We start from the raw sequence: 22169 nt of genomic DNA on the forward strand, positions 1-22169 counted from the left end.
AGCCCATAACAAGGTTACAGATATATAGAAACATTGGGGTAACAGTCACCCCGCTATAGTTCCAGGGGTACCCAGGGCACAAATAAGCACTCACCCCAAATCCCCCCCTAACTGGCCTTCAGGCTGGGCCCCCTTAGCCCATAACAAGGTTACAGATATATAGAAACATTGGGGTAACAGTCACCCCGCTATAGTTCCAGGGGTACCCAGGGCACAAATAAGCACTCACCCTACTGTCTCCATGTTGCCCCGCTGTCTCCATCTTGCCCCGCTGTCTCCATCTTGCCCCGCTGTCTCCATCTTGCCCCGCTGTCTCCATCTTGCCCCGCTGTCTCCATCTTGCCCCGCTGTCTCCATCTTGCCCTACAAGTGACACAGACCTTCCTTTGTGAGGAGAGGAAATGGGGTTCAATCAGCATCAAAGAAAGGGGGTTTCATATAAAATGGCAATATCTTTGTTATTAGCTGTCCCCCCGGTTTGTGTTTTCCTTCCTCTCAGTCAGTACAAACAGACTCAAGACTAAGCCCGAGTGGCAGAAAATGGGGGTGTACATGAATCATTTCCAACCACTCCCGGGGTACATAGGAACGTTAAGGATATATTTTTTGTTGTTGTTGTTCACTTGAAATCTCAGGATTCCAGGAAAGATCCAGGTTTCAGGTTCTGGAATTTTTCAGCCTGATAAATATTGATGATTCCTTCACATTCCTGTGCCCCTCGCAGTTTGTTTAGTTGTATTTCCCACCCAGTGTTTAACCCTCCGGTTGCTGGTGAGGCGCCCCCTGCCCTGCAATGCACTGTGGGTAAGATAAACAGCAGGCAATAGGCAGTGTATACAGTATATATATATATATATATATATATATATCTGTACTGGGAATCCCACAGCGGCAGTCTAGCCTTAACCCTTCCAATATACCCCTCTATATAGGGGCGCCTATGGGCAATGTACTGGGCAGGGCTGTGCTTCAATCTCTGCACCCCAACATCCAACATTCCCCCTTTATATAGGGGCGCCTATGGGCAATGTACTGGGCAGGGCTGTGCTTCAATCTCTGCACCCCAACATTCCCCCTTTATATAGGGGCGCCTATGGGCAATGTACTGGGCAGGGCTGTGCTTCAATCTCTGCACCCCAACATCCAACATTCCCCCTTTATATAGGGGCGCCTATGGGCAATGTACTGGGCAGGGCTGTGCTTCAATCTCTGCACCCCAACATTCCCCCTTTATATAGGGGCGCCCCTATATAAAGGGTGAGGTGCCAATATACTTCATGCAATATCTGACAATGTGCAACCCCCAGAGGCACCCTGGCACTCACTGTTTTCCCTAGGTAACCCTATTCAATGAAAATGGAAAGCATTTAGTTAGGAATCCTGCGCTGGAGGCATTATTGCAACAATTTACATGCAATGCCTTTGGATACCACAAGGTGGCGCTCAGGCTATACGGCTGGTTGTACTGGGAATGGCGGGGGCTAATAATGAATCAGAGCTGTAGTGCAGGTCGGTTCCGCTGCTGAGCTGAATAATAAGCGCAGTTTGACTTTTAGCCTCTGATATTTACCCGGTATAAACGCTTCTGAGGGATGACAAACTGGGGGTAACCCCCCCCCCCCCCCCATGGGTTCAGAGGAGTCAAGGGAAGACAAGACTGTAAGTTGCTGTATAAATACAAATGCGGAGCCGGCTACATGCAATACCTAAGGTGTCCATTAGGGGTCAGTATGGAAATCAATACGATACAGTATTGCGCTGAACAATATAGAAAAGTTTCCCTTGTCCCCAGAATCCTGACTTGTAGTGGGGGGGGGGGGGGTGTCATGGCATCAGATCAATTTGCTTTTAATGAACCCGGGGATATGGGGGGGGGGGGCAGCTGTATTGGCCGTTTTGTATAATATATAAATATAGGGGCAGATTTATCAAAGGGTGAACTTTCACCTTCCCCCTTGACTAGTTTTACCCTTTAATAAATATGCCCCTTTACTTTCTCCAGCCTGTCTGTCAGACCTATCCAACCCCTTCATTGCCCCCTTCACAGCCAGCTGCCCCTGACCCACCTAACTATGCCCCTGATCTGCCAACACCCCATCTTTAGTTTGGTTTATTTTAAAAGATGGCAGCCAGGAAAGTGCAGGAAAAAACCCTTTGGGTCTGGAGCTGGGGCTTTTACCATTACATACATAGATACCCATAGACATAGATACCCATAGACACCCATAGACATAGACACCCATAGACATAGATACCCATAGACATAGATACCCATAGACATAGATACCCATAGACATAGATAACCATAGACATAGACAACCATAGACATAGACACCCATAGACATAGACACCCATAGACATAGATACCCATAGACATAGATACCCATAGACATAGATACCCATAGACATAGATACCCATAGACATAGATACCCATAGACATAGATAACCATAGACATAGATACCCATAGACATAGATACCCATAGACAAAGATACCCTAGCCGCTGAGTCTGTTCCCCACACAGCACAACCCAATAACAGACCTTGTGCCAAATATCATTTTTATTTGAATGGCAGAATAATTATTAAACTTTTTATATGAACCCGGTCACCTCCATTCTCCGAAAGGCAACAAGTGGCCCCAAATCCTCACTATTACACTGTATGTATCATTATCTGTTTAGATTTATTATACAGGGTGGGAGCTGTTGTATTGGTTCTCTTAGTGCAAAGGATTAGGGGAAATATAAGAGCCAAGGTCTTCAGCCGACACTGGAGTTCTGTAGAATATTCCAGGTATCAGGAAGCGTCTCCATTTGGACTTGGCCAGTTGAGCCCCTCCTTGGCTAATACTCAGCTGCAGGCACAGTCTTGGGTCAGTATGTTGGGGACGGTCTCATATCGGTACGAGAATCCTCCGTCGGTTGTGGTGGTGACTCTCAGTGACTTCATGGTGCTGGGCAGAGCTGCGCAACAGTGCCCCCAGTGGAGGGCTGGAGTCAGGCCGTGGGTAGGCGAGCACGTGCCATGGCAGTAGTGGAACTGGAAGCTGCCGGGGTGCACAATCCACTGGCCCCAACCCAGTTCTTCAAATGTGATGTTGAGGGAACCGCGGTGACAGTGATCACTTCCGGCTCCGGATTCCGGGGGCCTCTGCAGAAATTCCAGAGCAGAGGGGGACCAAGGCACCCCAGAGCGACGGTTACGCTGGGTGGGGTGGGTGCTGAAGGTGATGAATGGGGTGTGCTCAGGCTGGTCAGAACATGGGCACGTTGGGCAGTGAACCAGGAGCACAAATATCTCCCTTGTGACGAGGTTCAGGAAAGCCGGGGCCAAGTGAAAGACGGTCCAGTCGTCCACACGTTGCACCTTGGTGGTGGCCACGGTCACCGGCTCATGTTCCGACAGCACCTGGAGGTCAACTGCATGTCCCACAGTGTCTGCAACCTCTGTAGCCACGTCCAAGGGCGCAGCGGTCACCGCGTGTGGCTTTTGGGCAGCTCCAGTGCTTGGGGGCAGCTGATCCGAGCCCAAAGTCTCCAACGTTGGCTCAACGCCCATCTGGTCGGACATAGAACTGGACACGTTTTTCAACATGGCAGATTCTTCAGCGGCGGGGTGGCCAGTGTAGAACCAAAGCTGAGCTGCAGAGACCCTCCGGGTGCGGATGTGGGGGGAAGGGCGGAAGACGTAGGTGAAGCTGTTTTCAGAACCCTCTTCATTGGCGCCAGTTTGGGTGGTTTCACATAGGACATCTGAAACAAGAAGCACCCAATGAGCTCTACAAGGAATCTCCCCCATTCCAGGCACCTCATTCTCCCTGAGCTGCTCTCCTTCCCATGGTCATGCAGAATTCTACCGCTTCTTGGGGGCGGAGTTTAAAAAAAGACTGTGTGGCCTGCAGTACCACCTCTCACCACTACCAGTATCCAGTCCCCTCCATATACAGAAACAGAACAGCGCCAACAGTAATGGATAAACTGTATTCACAGCAATTCCTTTTATCAATGCAAAAACCAAGGAGTCCCCAAAATGTCCAATAATCAAGTTTTTTTTTAATTTGGGTGCTAGTTCCGATTTAATGGGCCGAATAGAAAAAAAAAAGTCAATTTTTGGGTCACAAAGCTAATTCCCAAAGCTCATTTGGATCCCCTGGTGTTGAAGGTACTTGGGCCCCAATAGCATGGATGTCCATGGATGTGGGAGTTATAGTTGGACAATAGCTGAAGACCACAGGTTGGACATCTCTGCTCTAACCTATAGAATCTACTCTAAGGTCTCCAGTTCCACCACTACCCTCTCCACCCTAGATCTTCTAACCTCTTGGCCTTTGGCAAGAACCCACCATGGCACCCATGAAATATTAAACACCCATGATTACCTGAGGAAGGGAAGAGAATGACTTGGGAGACATCCTCCATGTTGTCCTGATGCCTCTTGCTGTGCCTCTTGTGTAGCATTCTCTGCACGGGCCCCTCAAGATAAGCAGATGGTGTTGGGGAGGAATTGGTGGGTTGAGGTGGAGGTGACCCAAGTGCTTCTATAATTTGCTCCTTCACCTTGGCCAGAAGAAGCTGGCGATCTCCCTCAGGCATGTCACAGCTTTGCCCCAGAGTAGGGCACTTCAGGCTCACCAGCAGAAGCCATGTTAGAAATAGCAAGGTCATTGTGAGCTTGATGGGGTCTCAATACCCTCAATATTTGGTTTTCTTCTTCCTTGGCAATTATTCCAGGTGCCCAGTTGGGGAAATCTTCACCTACTCTTTACTTCCCCTTGAATATCAGAACTCTGGTCTCTCTCTGGATGTCTCTGCCTGTGTGTGGATGTCTCTCTGTCTTCCTACAGACGGGTCTTTTGTCCGTTATCAGAGTTGGCACGGAGCAGGCGCTGGGCACACACGGAGCATTATCTGCAGTAGATGCTTGGAATGTAATGTGCCCCAGAGACAAAGCTGCCCAGGGCCGTTTCACACGGGAACACCCACGCCGCCATCTGCCGAGGCCTTGAGGTGCTCCTACCAACACCGGGTGTAAGGGGTGCAAGTCGGGTCTCGGAGGATGCTGGGAACTGTAGTTCAACAAGGAGGATGATGAACAATGAGCCCCACGCGGGTAATTTAGCTCCGTGCCCATCAGTGCCAAGCGCAACCCCACCTTACTGAGGGTCTGGGCTCCATGTCTCTATAGCACTGGCCAGATGGAGCGCGGCTACCGAACGTCCCCATCACCGGCCCAGGGACCGGCCGCGTATTCAGTGTATTTCTGCACAATATGGAGAGAATTCCGAGCACAGAGACTCGTTTGTGAAATTGGTGCAAAGGGAATTTCAACAAATAGATGACATATTTGAAGGCTTTTTAAAGGGGAAAAGTCGGAGCATTAAATACAATTGCAATATACTTCCAGCTGCCCAACTGCGTCACACTCACCCCCGGTCTGGCCTACACTCACTCACCCCCGGTCTGGCCTACACTCACTCACCCCCAGTCTGGCCTACACTCACTCACCCCCAGTCTGGCCTACACTCACTCCCCAGCTGCCACTCACCCCCAGTCTGGCCTACACTCACTCACCCCCAGTCTGGCCTACACTCACTCACCCCCGGTCTGGCCTACACTCACTCACCCCCGGTCTGGCCTACACTCACTCACCCCCGGTCTGGCCTACACTCACTCACCCCCGTCTGGCCTACACTCACTCACCCCCAGTCTGGCCTACACTCACTCACCCCCAGTCTGGCCTACACTCACTCACCCCCAGTCTGGCCTACACTCATCCCGTTGGCCACCACTCCCCCCAGTCTGGCCTACACTCACTCATCCCCGGTCTGGCCTACACTCACTCACCCCCAGTCTGGCCTACACTCACTCATCCCCGGTCTGGCCTACACTCACTCACCCCCAGTCTGGCCTACACTCACTCATCCCCGGTCTGGCCTACACTCACTCACCCCAGTCTGCCTACACTCACCCCCGGTCTGGCCTACACTCACTCATCCCCGGTCTGGCCTACACTCACTCACCCCGGTCTGGCCTACACTCACTCACCCCCGGTCTGGCCTACACTCACTCACCCCCGGTCTGGCCTACACTCACCCCCAGTCTGGCCTACACTCACTCCCAGTCTGGCCTACACTCACTCCCAGTCTGGCCTACACTCACTCACCCCCAGTCTGGCCTACACTCACCCCCGGTCTGGCCTACACTCACTCACCCCCAGTCTGGCCTACACTCACTCACCCCCAGTCTGGCCTACACTCACCCCCAGTCTGGCCTACACTCACTCACCCCCAGTCTGGCCTACACTCACCCCCAGTCTGGCCTACACTCACTCACCCCCAGTCTGGCCTACACTCACCCCCGGTCTGGCCTACACTCACTCACCCCCAGTCTGGCCTACACTCACTCACCCCCAGTCTGGCCTACACTCACTAACCCCCAGTCTGGCCTACACTCACCCCCGGTCTGGCCTACACTCACTCACCCCCAGTCTGGCCTACACTCACTCACCCCCAGTCTGGCCTACACTCACCCCCAGTCTGGCCTACACTCACTCACCCCCAGTCTGGCCTACACTCACTCACCCCCGGTCTGGCCTACACTCACTCACCCCCGGTCTGGCCTACACTCACCCCCAGTCTGGCCTACACTCACCCCCAGTCTGGCCTACACTCACTCACCCCCAGTCTGGCCTACACTCACCCCCAGTCTGGCCTACACTCACTCACCCCCAGCCTGGCCTACACTCACCCCCAGTCTGGCCTACACTCACTCACCCCCAGTCTGGCCTACACTCACCCCCAGTCTGGCCTACACTCACTCACCCCCAGTCTGGCTTACACTCACCCCCAGTCTGGCCTACACTCACTCACCCCCAGTCTGGCCTACACTCACTCACCCCCAGTCTGGCCTACACTCACTCACCCCAGTCTGGCCTACACTCACTCACCCCCAGTCTGGCCTACACTCACTCACCCCCAGTCTGGCCTACACTCACTCACCCCCGGTCTGGCCTACACTCACTCACCCCAGTCTGGCCTACACTCACTCACCCCCGGTCTGGCCTACACTCACCCCCAGTCTGGCCTACACTCACCCCCAGTCTGGCCTACACTCACTCACCCCCAGTCTGGCCTACACTCACCCCCAGTCTGGCCTACACTCAGTCACCCCCAGTCTGGCCTACACTCACTCACCCCCAGTCTGGCCTACACTCACCCCCAGTCTGGCCTACACTCACTCACCCCCAGTCTGGCCTACACTCACCCCCGGTCTGGCCTACACTCACTCACCCCCAGTCTGGCCTACACTCACTCACCCCCAGTCGGCCTACACTCACTCACCCCAGTCTGGCCTACACTCACTCACCCCCGGTCTGGCCTACACTCACTCACCCCCGGTCTGGCCTACACTCACTCACCCCCGGTCTGGCCTACACTCACTCACCCCCAGTCTGGCCTACACTCACTCACCCCCAGTCTGGCCTTTCCTACACTCACTCACCCCCAGTCTGGCCTACACTCACTCACCCCCAGTCTGGCCTGTCCTACACTTACTCACCCCCAGTCTGGCCTACACTCACTCACCCCCGGTCTGGCCTGTCCTACACTCACTCACCCCCGGTCTGGCCAGTCCTACACTCACTCACCCCCGGTCTGGCCTGTCCTACACTCACTCACCCCCGGTCTGGCCTGTCCTACACTCACTCACCCCCAGTCTGGCCTACACTCACTCACCCCCGGTCTGGCCTGTCCTACACTCACTCACCCCCAGTCTGGCCTGTCCTACACTCACTCACCCCTGGTCTGGCCTGTCCTACACTCACTCACCCCCAGTCTGGCCTGTCCTACACTCACTCACCCCCGGTCTGGCCTGTCCTACACTCACTCACCCCCGGTCTGGCCTGTCCTACACTCACTCACCCCCCAGTCTGGCCTGTCCTACACTCACTCACCCCCGGTCTGGCCTGTCCTACACTCACTCACCCCCGGTCTGGCCTGTCCTACACTCACTCACCCCCGGTCTGGCCTGTCCTACACTCACTCACCCCCGGTCTGGCCTGTCCTACACTCACTCACCCCCGGTCTGGCCTGTCCTACACTCACTCACCCCCGGTCTGGCCTGTCCTACACTCACTCACCCCCGGTCTGGCCAGTCCTACACTCACTCACCCCCGGTCTGGCCAGTCCTACACTCACTCACCCCCGGTCTGGCCAGTCCTACACTCACTCACCCCCGGTCTGGCCAGTCCTACACTCACTCACCCCCGGTCTGGCCTGTCCTACACTCACTCACCCCCGGTCTGGCCAGTCCTACACTCACTCACCCCCGGTCTGGCCTGTCCTACACTCACTCACCCCCGGTCTGGCCTGTCCTACACTCACTCACCCCCGTCTGGCCAGTCCTACACTCACTCACCCCCGGTCTGGCCTGTCCTACACTCACTCACCCCCGGTCTGGCCTGTCCTACACTCACTCACCCCCGGTCTGGCCAGTCCTACACTCACTCACCCCCGGTCTGGCCTGTCCTACACTCACTCACCCCCGGTCTGGCCTGTCCTACACTCACTCACCCCCGGTCTGGCCTGTCCTACATTCACTCACCCCCGGTCTGGCCTGTCCTACATTCACTCACCCCCGGTCTGGCCTGTCCTACATTCACTCACCCCCGGTCTGGCCTGTCCTACACTCACTCACCCCCAGTCTGGCCTACACTCACTCACCCCCGGTCTGGCCTGTCCTACACTCACTCACCCCCAGTCTGGCCTGTCCTACACTCACTCACCCCCGGTCTGGCCTGTCCTACACTCACTCACCCCCGGTCTGGCCTGTCCTACACTCACTCACCCCCGTCTGGCCTGTCCTACACTCACTCACCCCCCAGTCTGGCCTGTCCTACACTCACTCACCCCCGGTCTGGCCTGTCCTACACTCACTCACCCCCGGTCTGGCCTGTCCTACACTCACTCACCCCCGGTCTGGCCTGTCCTACACTCACTCACCCCCGGTCTGGCCTGTCCTACACTCACTCACCCCCGGTCTGGCCTGTCCTACACTCACTCACCCCCGGTCTGGCCTGTCCTACACTCACTCACCCCCGGTCTGGCCTGTCCTACACTCACTCACCCCCGGTCTGGCCTGTCCTACACTCACTCACCCCCCAGTCTGGCCTGTCCTACACTCACTCACCCCCGGTCTGGCCTGTCCTACACTCACTCACCCCCGGTCTGGCCTGTCCTACACTCACTCACCCCCCGGTCTGGCCTGTCCTACACTCACTCACCCTTGGTCTGGCCTGTCCTACACTCACTCACCCCCGGTCTGGCCTACACTCACTCACCCCCAGTCTGGCCTACACTCACCCCAGTCTGGCCTACACTCACCCCCAGTCTGGCCTACACTCACCCCCAGTCTGGCCTACACTCACCCCCAGTCTGGCCTACACTCACCCCCAGTCTGGCCTACACTCACCCCCGGTCTGGCCTACACTCACCCCCGGTCTGGCCTACACTCACTCACCCCCAGTCTGGCCTACACTCACCCCCGGTCTGGCCTACACTCACCCCCGGTCTGGCCTACACTCACCCCCGGTCTGGCCTACACTCACTCACCCCCAGTCTGGCCTACACTCACCCCCAGTCTGGCCTACACTCACCCCCGGTCTGGCCTACACTCACTCACCCCCAGTCTGGCCTACACTCACCCCCGGTCTGGCCTGTCCTACACTCACTCACCCCCAGTCTGGCCTACACTCACTCACCCCCGGTCTGGCCTGTCCTACACTCACTCACCCCCCAGTCTGGCCTGTCCTACACTCACTCACCCCCGGTCTGGCCTGTCCTACACTCACTCACCCCCGGTCTGGCCTGTCCTACACTCACTCACCCCCGGTCTGGCCTGTCCTACACTCACTCACCCTTGGTCTGGCCTGTCCTACACTCACTCACCCCCGGTCTGGCCTACACTCACTCACCCCCAGTCTGGCCTACACTCACCCCCAGTCTGGCCTACACTCACCCCCAGTCTGGCCTACACTCACCCCCAGTCTGGCCTACACTCACCCCCAGTCTGGCCTACACTCACCCCCGGTCTGGCCTACACTCACTCACCCCCAGTCTGGCCTACACTCACCCCCAGTCTGGCCTACACTCACCCCCGGTCTGGCCTGTCCTACACTCACTCACCCCCAGTCTGGCCTACACTCACTCACCCCCGGTCTGGCCTGTCCTACACTCACTCACCCCCGGTCTGGCCTGTCCTACACTCACTCACCCCCGGTATGGCCCGTCCTACACTCACTCACCCCCGGTCTGGCCTGTCCTACACTCACTCACCCCCGGTATGGCCCGTCCTACACTCACTCACCCCCAGTCTGGCCTGTCCTACACTCACTCACCCCCGGTCTGGCCTGTCCTACACTCACTCACCCCCGGTCCTCTTATTTTTTACCCTGTATCCCTTGTGTGTTAAATTATCATAAGACCCCTGTTACTAATTAATATAAAGCCCTGCTTCACTATATAAATAAATATGATGATGATGCTTGTAGAGTGTAAGCTCTTTTGGGCAGGGCTCCCTTCCCCTCCTGTATCGGTTATTGATTGCTTTATATGTTACTCCTTGTAGAGTGTAAGCTCTTTTGGGCAGGGCTCCCTTCCCCTCCTGTATCGGTTATTGATTGCTTTATATGTTACTCCTTGTAGAGTGTAAGCTCTTTTGGGCAGGGCTCCCTTCCCCTCCTGTATCGGTTATTGATTGCTTTATATGTTACTCCTTGTAGAGTGTAAGCTCTTTTGGGCAGGGCTCCCTTCCCCTCCTGTATCGGTTATTGATTGCTTTATATGTTTCTCCTTGTAGAGTGTAAGCTCTTTTGGGCAGGGCTCCCTTCCCCTCCTGTATCGGTTATTGATTGCTTTATATGTTACTCCTTGTAGAGTGTAAGCTCTTTTGGGCAGGGCTCCCTTCCCCTCCTGTATCGGTTATTGATTGCTTTATATGTTTCTCCTTGTAGAGTGTAAGCTCTTTTGGGCAGGGCTCCCTTCCCCTCCTGTATCGGTTACTGATTGCTTTATATGTTACTCCTTGTAGAGTGTAAGCTCTTTTGGGCAGGGCTCTCTTCCCCTCCTGTATCGGTTATTGATTGCTTTATATGTTACTCTGTATGCCCAATGTATGTAACCCACTTATTGTACAGCGCTGCGGGGTATGTTGGCGCTTTATAAATAAATGTTAATAATAATAAGAAGAAGAATGATGATGATGATGATGATGATGAAGCTGCAGGGGACATGTTATTCCTATTCCAGTGGAATTTCCTACAGGAAACAGAGTAACATTTGCTCCTACTTTGTTTTCCCAAATGACATTATGTACAGAGTTGCTGTTTGTCTCGTACATAGAACTGTGTCTGTTGTTTCAGCCAAACGGCAGCGACAGAGCGGCCATCACCGTCCCATAGGGAGCAGTCAGGGTCAGTCCTACAGAAATACCTCTATTTATATATCTGTATCATCTGTAATGTGAAGTCTTTCTCTTATCTACACTCTCACCCAGTATCTGCCCCTCTCAATATCAGCACCGACGGGGGGGGGCACAACAATGTGACAGAATGCTCTGTTATACAGATAGCTAGAATCTCAGCCATAAAGCAGGGCAGGACTGCTGCTTACAATGGGGGGATCAGATAGGATCTGTGCCACTGTGACAGAATGCTCTGTTATACAGATAGCTAGAATCTCAGCCATAAAGCAGGGCAGGACTGCTGCTTACAATGGGGGGGATCAGATAGGATCTGTGCCACTGTGACAGAATGCTCTGTTATACAGATAGCTAGAATCTCAGCCATAAAGCAGGGCAGGACTGCTGCTTACAATGGGGGGGGATCAGATAGGATCTGTGCCGCTGTGACAGAATGCTCTGTTATACAGATAGCTAGAATCTCAGCCATAAAGCAGGGCAGGACTGCTGCTTACAATGGGGGGATCAGATAGGATCTGTGCCGCTGTGACAGAATGCTCTGTTATACAGATAGCTAGAATCTCAGCCATAAAGCAGGGCGGGACTGCTGCTTACAATGGGGGGGATCAGATAGGATCTGTGCCACTGTGACAGAATGCTCTGTTATACAGATAGCTAGAATCTCAGCCATAAAGCAGGGCAGGACTGCTGCTTACAATGGGGGGGATCAGATAGGATCTGTGCCACTGTGACAGAATGCTCTGTTATACAGATAGCTAGAATCTCAGCCATAAAGCAGGGCAGGACTGCTGCTTACAATGGGGGGATCAGATAGGATCTGTGCCACTGTGACAGAATGCTCTGTTATACAGATAGCTAGAATCTCAGCCATAAAGCAGGGCAGGACTGCTGCTTACAATGGGGGGATCAGATAGGATCTGTGCCACTGTGACAGAATGCTCTGTTATACAGATAGCTAGAATCTCAGCCATAAAGCAGGGCAGGACTGCTGCTTACAATGGGGGATCAGATAGGATCTGTGCCACTGTGACAGAATGCTCTGTTATACAGATAGCTAGAATCTCAGCCATAAAGCAGGGCAGGACTGCTGCTTACAATGGGGGGATCGGATAGGATCCTGTGAGAGACGATGCCTGTTAGATGACATTCAGTAGAATAAAGCAGACGCTGGAATGTAATGATCTGTAATTAAAGGGAATAAGAGACGGGGAATGCTGGGAGCGCTGGAGATGAGGTGCGGGAAAGAGGAGCCCAATGACAGAGCAAAGGGTGTAAAATATGGAGGGGGGGTGGCAGTTTGGGTATCACAGCCCAGCTACCAACTAACAGTGAGACTAACTGGCGCCGCTACTCAGAAGGAAAATTTCACAGCATTTTAGACACAAGGGTTACGGTCGTTTATCATTTCCATAGCGCCAACATAGCCCGCAGCTCTGTACAGAGAATAAAGATCATTCCCATCAGCCCCTGCCCCAGTGAGCTTACAATCTAAGGTCCCTATCCCATTCCCATCAGCCCCTGCCCCAGTGAGCTTACAATCTAAGGTCCCTATCACATTCCCATCAGTCCCTGCCCCAGTGAGCTTACAATCTAAGGTCCCTATCCCATTCCCATCAGTCCCTGCCCCAGTGAGCTTACAATCTAAGGTCTCCATTCCCATCAGCCCCTGCCCCAGTGAGCTTACAATCTAAGGTCCCTATCACATTCCCATCAGCCCCTGCCCCAGTGAGCTTACAATCTAAGGTCCCTATCCCATTCCCATCAGCCCCTGCCCCAGTGAGCTTACAATCTAAGGTCCCTATCACATTCCCATCAGTCCCTGCCCCAGTGAGCTTACAATCTAAGGCCCCTATCACATTCCCATCAGTCCCTGCCCCAGTGAGCTTACAATCTAAGGTCTCTATCCCATTCCCATCAGCCCCTGCCCCAGTGAGCTTACAATCTAAGGTCCCTATCACATTCCCATCAGCCCCTGCCCCAGTGAGCTTACAATCTAAGGTCCCTATCCCATTCCCATCAGTCCCTGCCCCAGTGAGCTTACAATCTAAGGTCCCTATCACATTCCCATCAGTCCCTGCCCCAGTGAGCTTACAATCTAAGGTCCCTATCACATTCCCATCAGTCCCTGCCCCAGTGGAGCTCAAATGATGAGAAAGAAAAGTGCATTATGGGTACAGCCATGGCAATTGGAAACCCCTCTCGCTGCCATTATCCGAATTTTGTGTATGTAAAATCCAGCAGGGGATTATGGGGATTGTAGTTCAGCTGTGGTTTTTGGCTGCTAAGTCTATTCTTCAGCCTTGGGCAATGTTTTATATTACGGCGGCTACTAGAGGTTATACTACTTGGTGGGTCTCAACCCCCAGCCGGCTGCACTCCCCGTATCTCTCTGGGGTTTCACTTGTCTGTGACGTCTGGAATTGGTTTCCCACTGACCTTGATAAGGGAACATGGAAACAGCCGCAGCCCTCAATAGCATATTAACCCTTCCTCTTCCAGGGTGTTCTTTTTTAGAGAGTGAGACCTTGTGCTGTCAATGGGTGCTGCCACCCCTGCTATCCCACAGCCCCAGTCCCTTCCCAGAGGCTATTATCCCCCCACTGCTACTATAGGCACCATCTCTCCCTACTATACCTGCTATCCCACAGCCCCAGTCCCTTCCCAGAGGCTATTATCCCCCCACTGCTACTATAGGCACCATCTCTCCCTACTATACCTGCTATCCCACAGCCCCAGTCCCTTCCCAGAGGTTATTATCCCCCACTGCTACTATAGGCACCATCTCTCCCTACTATACCTGCTATCCCACAGCCCCAGTCCCTTCCCAGAGGCTATTATCCCCCCACTGCTACTATAGGCACCATCTCTCCCTACTATACCTGCTATCCCACAGCCCCAGTCCCTTCCCAGAGGCTATTATCCCCCCACTGCTACTATAGGCACCATCTCTCCCTACTATACCTGCTATCCCACAGCCCCAGTCCCTTCCCAGAGGCTATTATCCCCCCACTGTTACTATAGGCACCATCTCTCCCTACTATACCTGCTATCCCACAGCCCCAGTCCCTTCCCAGAGGCTATTATCCCCCCCACTGCTACTATAGGCACCATCTCTCCCTACTATACCTGCTATCCCACAGCCCCAGTCCCTTCCCAGAGGCTATTATCCCCCCACTGCTACTATAGGCACCATCTCTCCCTACTATACCTGCTATCCCACAGCCCCAGTCCCTTCCCAGAGGCTATTATCCCCCCACTGCTACTATAGCACCATCTCTCCCTACTATACCTGCTATCCCACAGCCCCAGTCCCTTCCCAGAGGCTATTATCCCCCCACTGCTACTATAGGCACCATCTCTCCCTACTATACCTGCTATCCACAGCCCCAGTCCCTTCCCAGAGGCTATTATCCCCCCACTGCTACTATAGGCACCATCTCTCCCTACTATACCTGCTATCCCACAGCCCCAGTCCCTTCCCAGAGGCTATTATCCCCCCACTGCTACTATAGGCACCATCTCTCCCTACTATACCTGCTATCCCACAGCCCCAGTCCCTTCCCAGAGGCTATATTCCCACTGCTACTATAGGCCACCATCTCTCCCTACTATACCTGCTATCCCACAGCCCCAGTCCCTTCCCAGAGGCTATTATCCCCCCACTGCTACTATAGGCACCATCTCTCCCTACTATACCTGCTATCCCACAGCCCCAGTCCCTTCCCAGAGGCTATTATCCCACTGCTACTATAGGCACCATCTCTCCCTACTATACCTGCTATCCCACAGCCCAGTCCCTTCCCAGAGGCTATTATCCCACTGCTACTATAGGCACCATCTCTCCCTACTATACCTGCTATCCCACAGCCCCAGTCCCTTCCCAGAGGCTATTATCCCACTGCTACTATAGGCACCATCTCTCCCTACTATACCTGCTATCCCACAGCCCCAGTCCCTTCCCAGAGGCTATTATCCCACTGCTACTATAGGCACCATCTCTCCCTACTATACCTGCTATCCCACAGCACCAGTCCCTTCCCAGAGGCTATTATCCCCCCACTGCTACTATAGGCACCATCTCTCCCTACTATACCTGCTATCCCACAGCCCAGTCCCTTCCCAGAGGCTATTATCCCACTGCTACTATAGGCACCATCTCTCCCTACTATACCTGCTATCCCACAGCCCCAGTCCCTTCCAGAGGCTATTATCCCACTGCTACTATAGGCACCATCTCTCCCTACTATACCTGCTATCCCACAGCCCCAGTCCCTTCCCAGAGGCTATTATCCCACTGCTACTAATAGGCACCATCTCTCCCTACTATACCTGCTATCCCACAGCCCCAGTCCCTTCCCAGAGGCTATTATCCCACTGCTACTATAGGCACCATCCCAATCTCTCCCCCCTTCACTATACCCTGCTATACCTCCCACAGCTCCCCCAGTCCCTTCCAGAGGCTATTATCCCACTGCTACTATAGCACCATCTCTCCCTACTATACCTGCTATCCCACAGCCCCAGTCCCTTCCCAGAGGCTATTATCCCACTGCTACTATAGGCACCATCTCTCCCTACTATACCTGCTATCCCACAGCCCCAGTCCCTTCCCAGAGGCTATTATCCCCCCACTGCTACTATAGGCACCATCTCTCCCTACTATACCTGCATCCCACAGCCCCAGTCCCTTCCCAGAGGCTATTATCCCCCCACTGCTACTATAGGCACCATCTCTCCCTACTATACCTGCTATCCCACAGCCCCAGTCCCTTCCCAGAGGCTATTATCCCCCACTGCTACTATAGGCACCATCTCTCCCTACTATACCTGCTATCCCACAGCCCCAGTCCCTTCCCAGAGGCTATTATCCCACTGCTACTATAGGCACCATCTCTCCCTACTATACCTGCTATCCCTCAGCCCCAGTCCCCACTGCTACTACTGGTGCATTGTTTGGGGCCCCCGGCAGTCTCATTAGATTATACAGCTTTGCCTGAAAGAGAGGAGTTTGTTCTTGGAATCTATTGACTCCCAGGCCTCCCTGGTATCTGTGTACGTAGCCAGATTCATCTCTATGGGATACAAATATATATCCATATGATATCTCTAGGAACTGAGTTGGACTTCTGTGAATGCTATATAGGGATTTTTCCACAAGGTCAGTATCAAGTCTCTGAAGGGGGTTCAATAGTATATTTATAGGATATTCTCTGCCCTCCGGTGCTGAACTGAGGCCTCTGGGGATTATCTAGAAACTGAGGTTTCTGGGAGTTATAGTTTAGCAGGAAGAGCCAAAGATGGGTTATTTGGGTACGGGGGTTTGGTTGGACAGAGGCCATTGTATCCTGGGCCGGGGAGGCTGAGAGGAACTGACGGAGGGGCCTGAGTGGCTAAACATAGCACAGTCCCAGCATAACCAGACTTGCCCTGTTTTGTTGGCCGTGTCATCACGTTGGTATTTTTAAGCATCACAGCTGTGGGGATCCATCCCCCCCTCCCAGTATGGAACCGGCCAGCCCCATCCCCCCCTCCCAGTATGGAACCGGCCAGCCCCATCCCCCCCTCCCAGTATGGAACCGGCCAGCCCCATCCCCTCCTCCCAGTATGGAACCGGCCAGCCCCATCCCCCCCTCCCAGTATGGAACCGGCAAGCCCCATCCCCTCCTCCCAGTATGGAACCGGCCAGCCCCATCCCCTCCTCCCAGTATGGAACCGGCCAGCCCCATCCCCCCCTCCCAGTATGGAACCGGCCAGCCCCATCCCCTCCTCCCAGTATGGAACCGGCCAGCCCCATCCCCTCCTCCCAGTATGGAACCGGCCAGCCCCATCCCCCCCTCCCAGTATGGAACCGGCAAGCCCCATCCCCTCCTCCCAGTATGGAACCGGCCAGCCCCATCCCCTCCTCCCAGTATGGAACCGGCCAGCCCCATCCCCCCCTCCCAGTATGGAACCGGCCAGCCCCATCCCCTCCTCCCAGTATGGAACCGGCCAGCCCCATCCCCCCCTCCCAGTATGGAACCGGCCAGCCCCATCCCCTCCTCCCAGTATGGAACCGGCCAGCCCCATCCCCCCCTCCCAGTATGGAACCGGCCAGCCCCATCCCCCCCTCCCAGTATGGAACCGGCAAGCCCCATCCCCTCCTCCCAGTATGGAACCGGCCAGCCCCATCCCCTCCTCCCAGTATGGAACCGGCCAGCCCGATCCCCCCCCTCCCAGTATGGAACCGGCCAGCCCCATCCCCCCCTCCCAGTATGGAACCGGCCAGCCCCATCCCCCCTCCCAGTATGGAACCGGCCAGCCCCATCCCCTCCTCCCAGTATGGAACCAGCCAGCCCCATCCCCTCCTCCCAGTATGGAACCGGCCAGCCCCATCCCCCCCTCCCAATATGGAACCGGCCAGCCCCATCCCCTCCTCCCAGTATGGAACCGGCCAGCCCCATCCCCCCTCCCGTATGGACGCCAGCCCCATCCCCTCCCAGTATGGAACCGGCCAGCCCCATCCCCCCTCCCAGTATGGAACCGGCCAGCCCCATCCCCTCCTCCCAGTATGGAACCGGCCAGCCCACCCCCTCCCAGTATGGAACGCCAGCCCCATCCCCCCCTCCCAGTATGGAACCGGCCATCCCCATCCCCATCCCCTCTTCCAGTATGGAACTGGCCAGCCCCATCCCCTCCTCCCAGTATGGAACCGGCCAGCCCCATCCCCTCCTCCCAGTATGGAACCGGCCAGCCCCATCCCCTCCTCCCAGTATGGAACCGGCAAGCCCCATCCCCTCCTCCCCAGTATGGAACCGGCCAGCCCCATCCCCCCCTCCCAGTATGGAACCGGCCAGCCCCATCCCCTCCTCCCAGTATGGAACCGGCCAGCCCCATCCCCCCCTCCCAGTATGGAACTGGCCAGCCCCATCCCCTCCTCCCAGTATGGAACCGGCCAGCCCCATCCCCCCCTCCCAGTATGGAACCGGCCAGCCCCATCCCCTCCTCCCAGTATGGAACCGGCCAGCCCATCCCCCCCTCCCAGTATGGAACCGGCCAGCCCCATCCCCCCCTCCCAGTATGGAACCGGCCAGCCCCATCCCCTCCTCCCAGTATGGAACCGGCCAGCCCCATCCCCCCCTCCCAGTATGGAACCGGCCAGCCCCATCCCCCCTTGCCCAGTATGGAACTGGCCAGCCCCATCCCCCCCTCCCAGTATGGAACCGGCCAGCCCCATCCCCCCCTCCCAGTATGGAACCGGCCAGCCCCATCCCCTCCTCCCAGTATGGAACCGGCCAGCCCCATCCCCTCCTCCCAGTATGGAACCGGCCAGCTCCATCCCCTCCTCCCAGTATGGAACTGGCCCATAGCCGTGGGACTTATATCTGTCACACACACAGGGGAGCCCCCCGACTATGGGAAAAGGAAGAGGGGTGTAAAAACACACAATAGAAACACAATTGGAATTTACAGCCAAAGGCCCTCTAGCTGAGGATGATGGGAGTTGTATTTCAACAATAACTGGAGGTCACTAGATCTCTCCTAGGTCTCCTCCTACTGGTTGGGTAGTGGGATCCAAAGTAGCCAATTCTGGAGAAGTATAGCCATTCTGATTGCAGCTTACAGGGGGAGGGGCAGGGAGGCTGTCACTCAAGCAGTGGGTGGGACTAGAACACTGATGACAGCTTACAGGGGGAGGGGCAGGGAGGCTGTCACTCAAGCAGTGGGTGGGACTAGAACACTGATGGCAGCTTACAGGGGGAGGGGCAGGGAGGCTGTCACTCAAGCAGTGGGTGGGACTAGAACACTGATAGCAGCTTACAGGGGGAGGGGCAGGGAGGCTGTCACTCAAGCAGTGGGTGGGACTAGAACACTGATGGCAGCTTACAGGGGGAGGGGCAGGGAGGCTGTCACTCAAGCAGTGGGTGGGACTAGAACACTGATAGCAGCTTTCTCTTAGGGGCAGAGAAATAGGAATATTCTTATTAAAGGGATTATTAATAATAATGCACTTATGGTTCCTGTATTATTATAAATCTGATACAAATGAAAAGGGATTTATCCCTGTGAGACGAGCCATTACCTTAGATTCACCCCATTTGGGAACATGATCACATGACTCCCGGCCTGTGTACCCCACAAGTGAGGGGTCGGGGAGCGGCTCTGACCGTGAAAATGAAAACCATTTCAGGGATCTTTTCTTATCCTTCCCTGTCTCTTTATCAGAGTCTCAGCTCTGCCCCGGGCCCCCCCTAGGTTAGGGGCCACACGCACTGCTATAGCTGGGAATGAAGCACAGAATCACCAACCGCTGGCTGAGGATCATGGGAACTGTAGTTCAGATTTTTGTGGAACCCTGACTCCCAATATAGAGTGAAAATCTATCAAAGAAAAAATTCCCATAATATAAATATTTGTGGGGTGGGGGGGGGGGGTCTTTTTGGGTGGGTTCCCTCTCCCCCTCTTTACTTAATTTTCCCAAGTTGTGCATCCCGACAGAGGGAGGAGTCACTGGCATTTTCAGGATAAAGTAGCCAATGAATAAACAGAAAAAAAGAGGTTGGTTCTGATTGGATGCAGATGACACTGATGCACATTATATTAGCGATGATGATGATGATGATGATGATGATGAATCTATGAAATAACAGGTGATCCCATAAACATAGGAGTCTCCGTACAGAATGGAGTGATTCCTCCCTGGAACAGGTGGCGCCGGCTGGGCAGTTGTGCCTATGAGGGGTGGCGCTGGGTACAGGGGGCAGCTGTGAGGGGTGGAGCTGGGTACAGGGGGCAGCTGTGAGGGGTGGTGCTGGGTACAGGGGGCAGCTGTGAGGGGTGGCGCTGGGTACAGGGGGCAGCTGTGAGGGGTGGCGCTGGGTACAGGGGGCAGCTGTGAGGGGTGGCGCTGGGTACAGGGGGCAGCTGTGAGGGGTGGTGCTGGGTACAGGGGGCAGCTGTGAGGGGTGGTGCTGGGTACAGGGGGCAGCTGTGAGGGGTGGCGCTGGGTACAGGGGGCAGCTGTGAGGGGTGGTGCTGGGTACAGGGGGCAGCTGTGAGGGGTGGTGCTGGGTACAGGGGGCAGCTGTGCCTATGAGGGGTGGTACTGGGTACAGGGGGGCAGCTGTGCCTATGAGGGGTGGCTCTGGGTACAGGGGCAGCTGCAGGGAATGGTACAGGAGGGGACTTGCACAAGATGCCAGCGTTACAGTCACTTGATCCGGGGCCCAGTTATGTGTGATGCCAGCGCAATACTATGTGAGAGGGACGAGGAATGGATATCGTATAAGCGGTGGGTGAGCAGAGCTGGGGAGCGTGCTGGGACAGGCTCAGTGCCACTTGTGTCCCCAGTCTCGGGCACATAGCGATGGCAGGGAGTCCAAAAGCAGCTGCAGGGGGGTCTTTATGGGGCCAATAGTGGAGGGTTGGAATAGTGCTGCATAGCAAGTATATTGGGGCAAGATGGAGATGGACACGTTGGCAGCATCATGACAAGACAGAGATATGGTTGCCCCCTTTTCTGGGAGAAATATTGGAAATACAATTTCTGTTATCTGGTAACATAGCTAAATAGAGTAAAGCAAAATGATAGTAGTTGGACAATATGGTGGCGGTAGGGCAAGTTGAAGGCATTAGGAAAAGTCAGGGACATAATGAAGACAGTAGGACAAGATGGAGACAATAGGGCAAGATGGAAACTATCGGAGTTGATGGAGACAGTAGAGCAAGATGGAGACAGTAGGGCAAGATGGAGACAGTAGGGCAAGATGGAGACAGTAGGGCAAGATGGAGAAAGTAGGGCAAGATGGAGACAGTAGGGCAAGATGGAGCCAGTAGGGCAAGATGGAGACAGTAGGGCAAGATGGAAATAGTAGGACAAGATGGAGACAGTAGGGCAAGATGGGGACAGTAGGGCAAGATGGGGACAGTAGGGCAAGATGGAGACAGTAGGACAAGATGGAGACAGTAGGGCAAGATGGAGACAGTAGGGCAAGATGGAAATAGTAGGACAAGATGGAGACAGTAGGGCAAGATAGAGACAGTAGGACAAGATGGGGACAGTAGGGCAAGATGGAGACAGTAGGGCAAGATGGGGACAGTAGGACAAGATGGAGACAGTAGGGCAAGATGGAGACAGTAGGGCAAGATGGGGACAGTAGGACAAGATGGAGACAGTAGGGCAAGATGGGGACAGTAGGGCAAGATGGGGACAGTAGGACAAGATGGGGACAGTAGGGCAAGATGGAGACAGTAGGGCAAGATGGGGACAGTAGGACAAGATGGGGACAGTAGGACAAGATGGAGACAGTAAGGCAAGATGGGGACAGTAGGGCAAGATGGGGACAGTAGGGCAAGATGGAGACAGTAGGGCAAGATGGGGACAGTAGGACAAGATGGGGACAGTAGGACAAGATGGAGACAGTAGGGCAAGATGGAGACAGTAGGGCAAGATGGGGACAGTAGGACAAGATGGGGACAGTAGGGCAAGATGGAGACAGTAGGGCAAGATGGGGACAGTAGGACAAGATGGAGACAGTAGGGCAAGATGGAGACAGTAGGGCAAGATGGAGACAGTAGGACAAGATGGAGACAGTAGGGCAAGATGGGACAGAAGGACAAGATGGGACTGTAGGGCAAGATGGGGACAGTAGGACAAGATGGAGACAGTAGGACAAGATGGAGACAGTAGGGCAAGATGGAGACAGTAGGGCAAGAT

The 22169-nt window shown here is 54.8% G+C and overlaps 2 protein-coding genes across 2 annotated transcripts in view; both read right to left on the reverse strand.

The window, feature by feature from the left end:
• The window catches only part of LOC116407773, an 880143-nt gene that overhangs the window by 272320 nt on the left and 585654 nt on the right, over positions 1-22169 (reverse strand). The gene's annotated exons all lie outside the window — the stretch shown is intronic.
• inha (inhibin subunit alpha) lies at positions 2547-4840 on the reverse strand. Its single transcript, NM_001032351.1, has 2 exons — positions 4381-4840; positions 2547-3754 (listed from the first exon to the last, which is right to left on the reverse strand). Exons 1-2 carry the CDS (start codon positions 4592-4594, stop codon positions 2853-2855), a joined length of 1116 nt encoding a protein of 371 aa, NP_001027522.1. The 5' UTR covers positions 4595-4840; the 3' UTR covers positions 2547-2852.

Source organism: Xenopus tropicalis, chromosome 9 (genome assembly GCF_000004195.4).
Source record: "Xenopus tropicalis strain Nigerian chromosome 9, UCB_Xtro_10.0, whole genome shotgun sequence".
In the NCBI taxonomy this organism is placed as follows: domain Eukaryota; kingdom Metazoa; phylum Chordata; class Amphibia; order Anura; family Pipidae; genus Xenopus; species Xenopus tropicalis.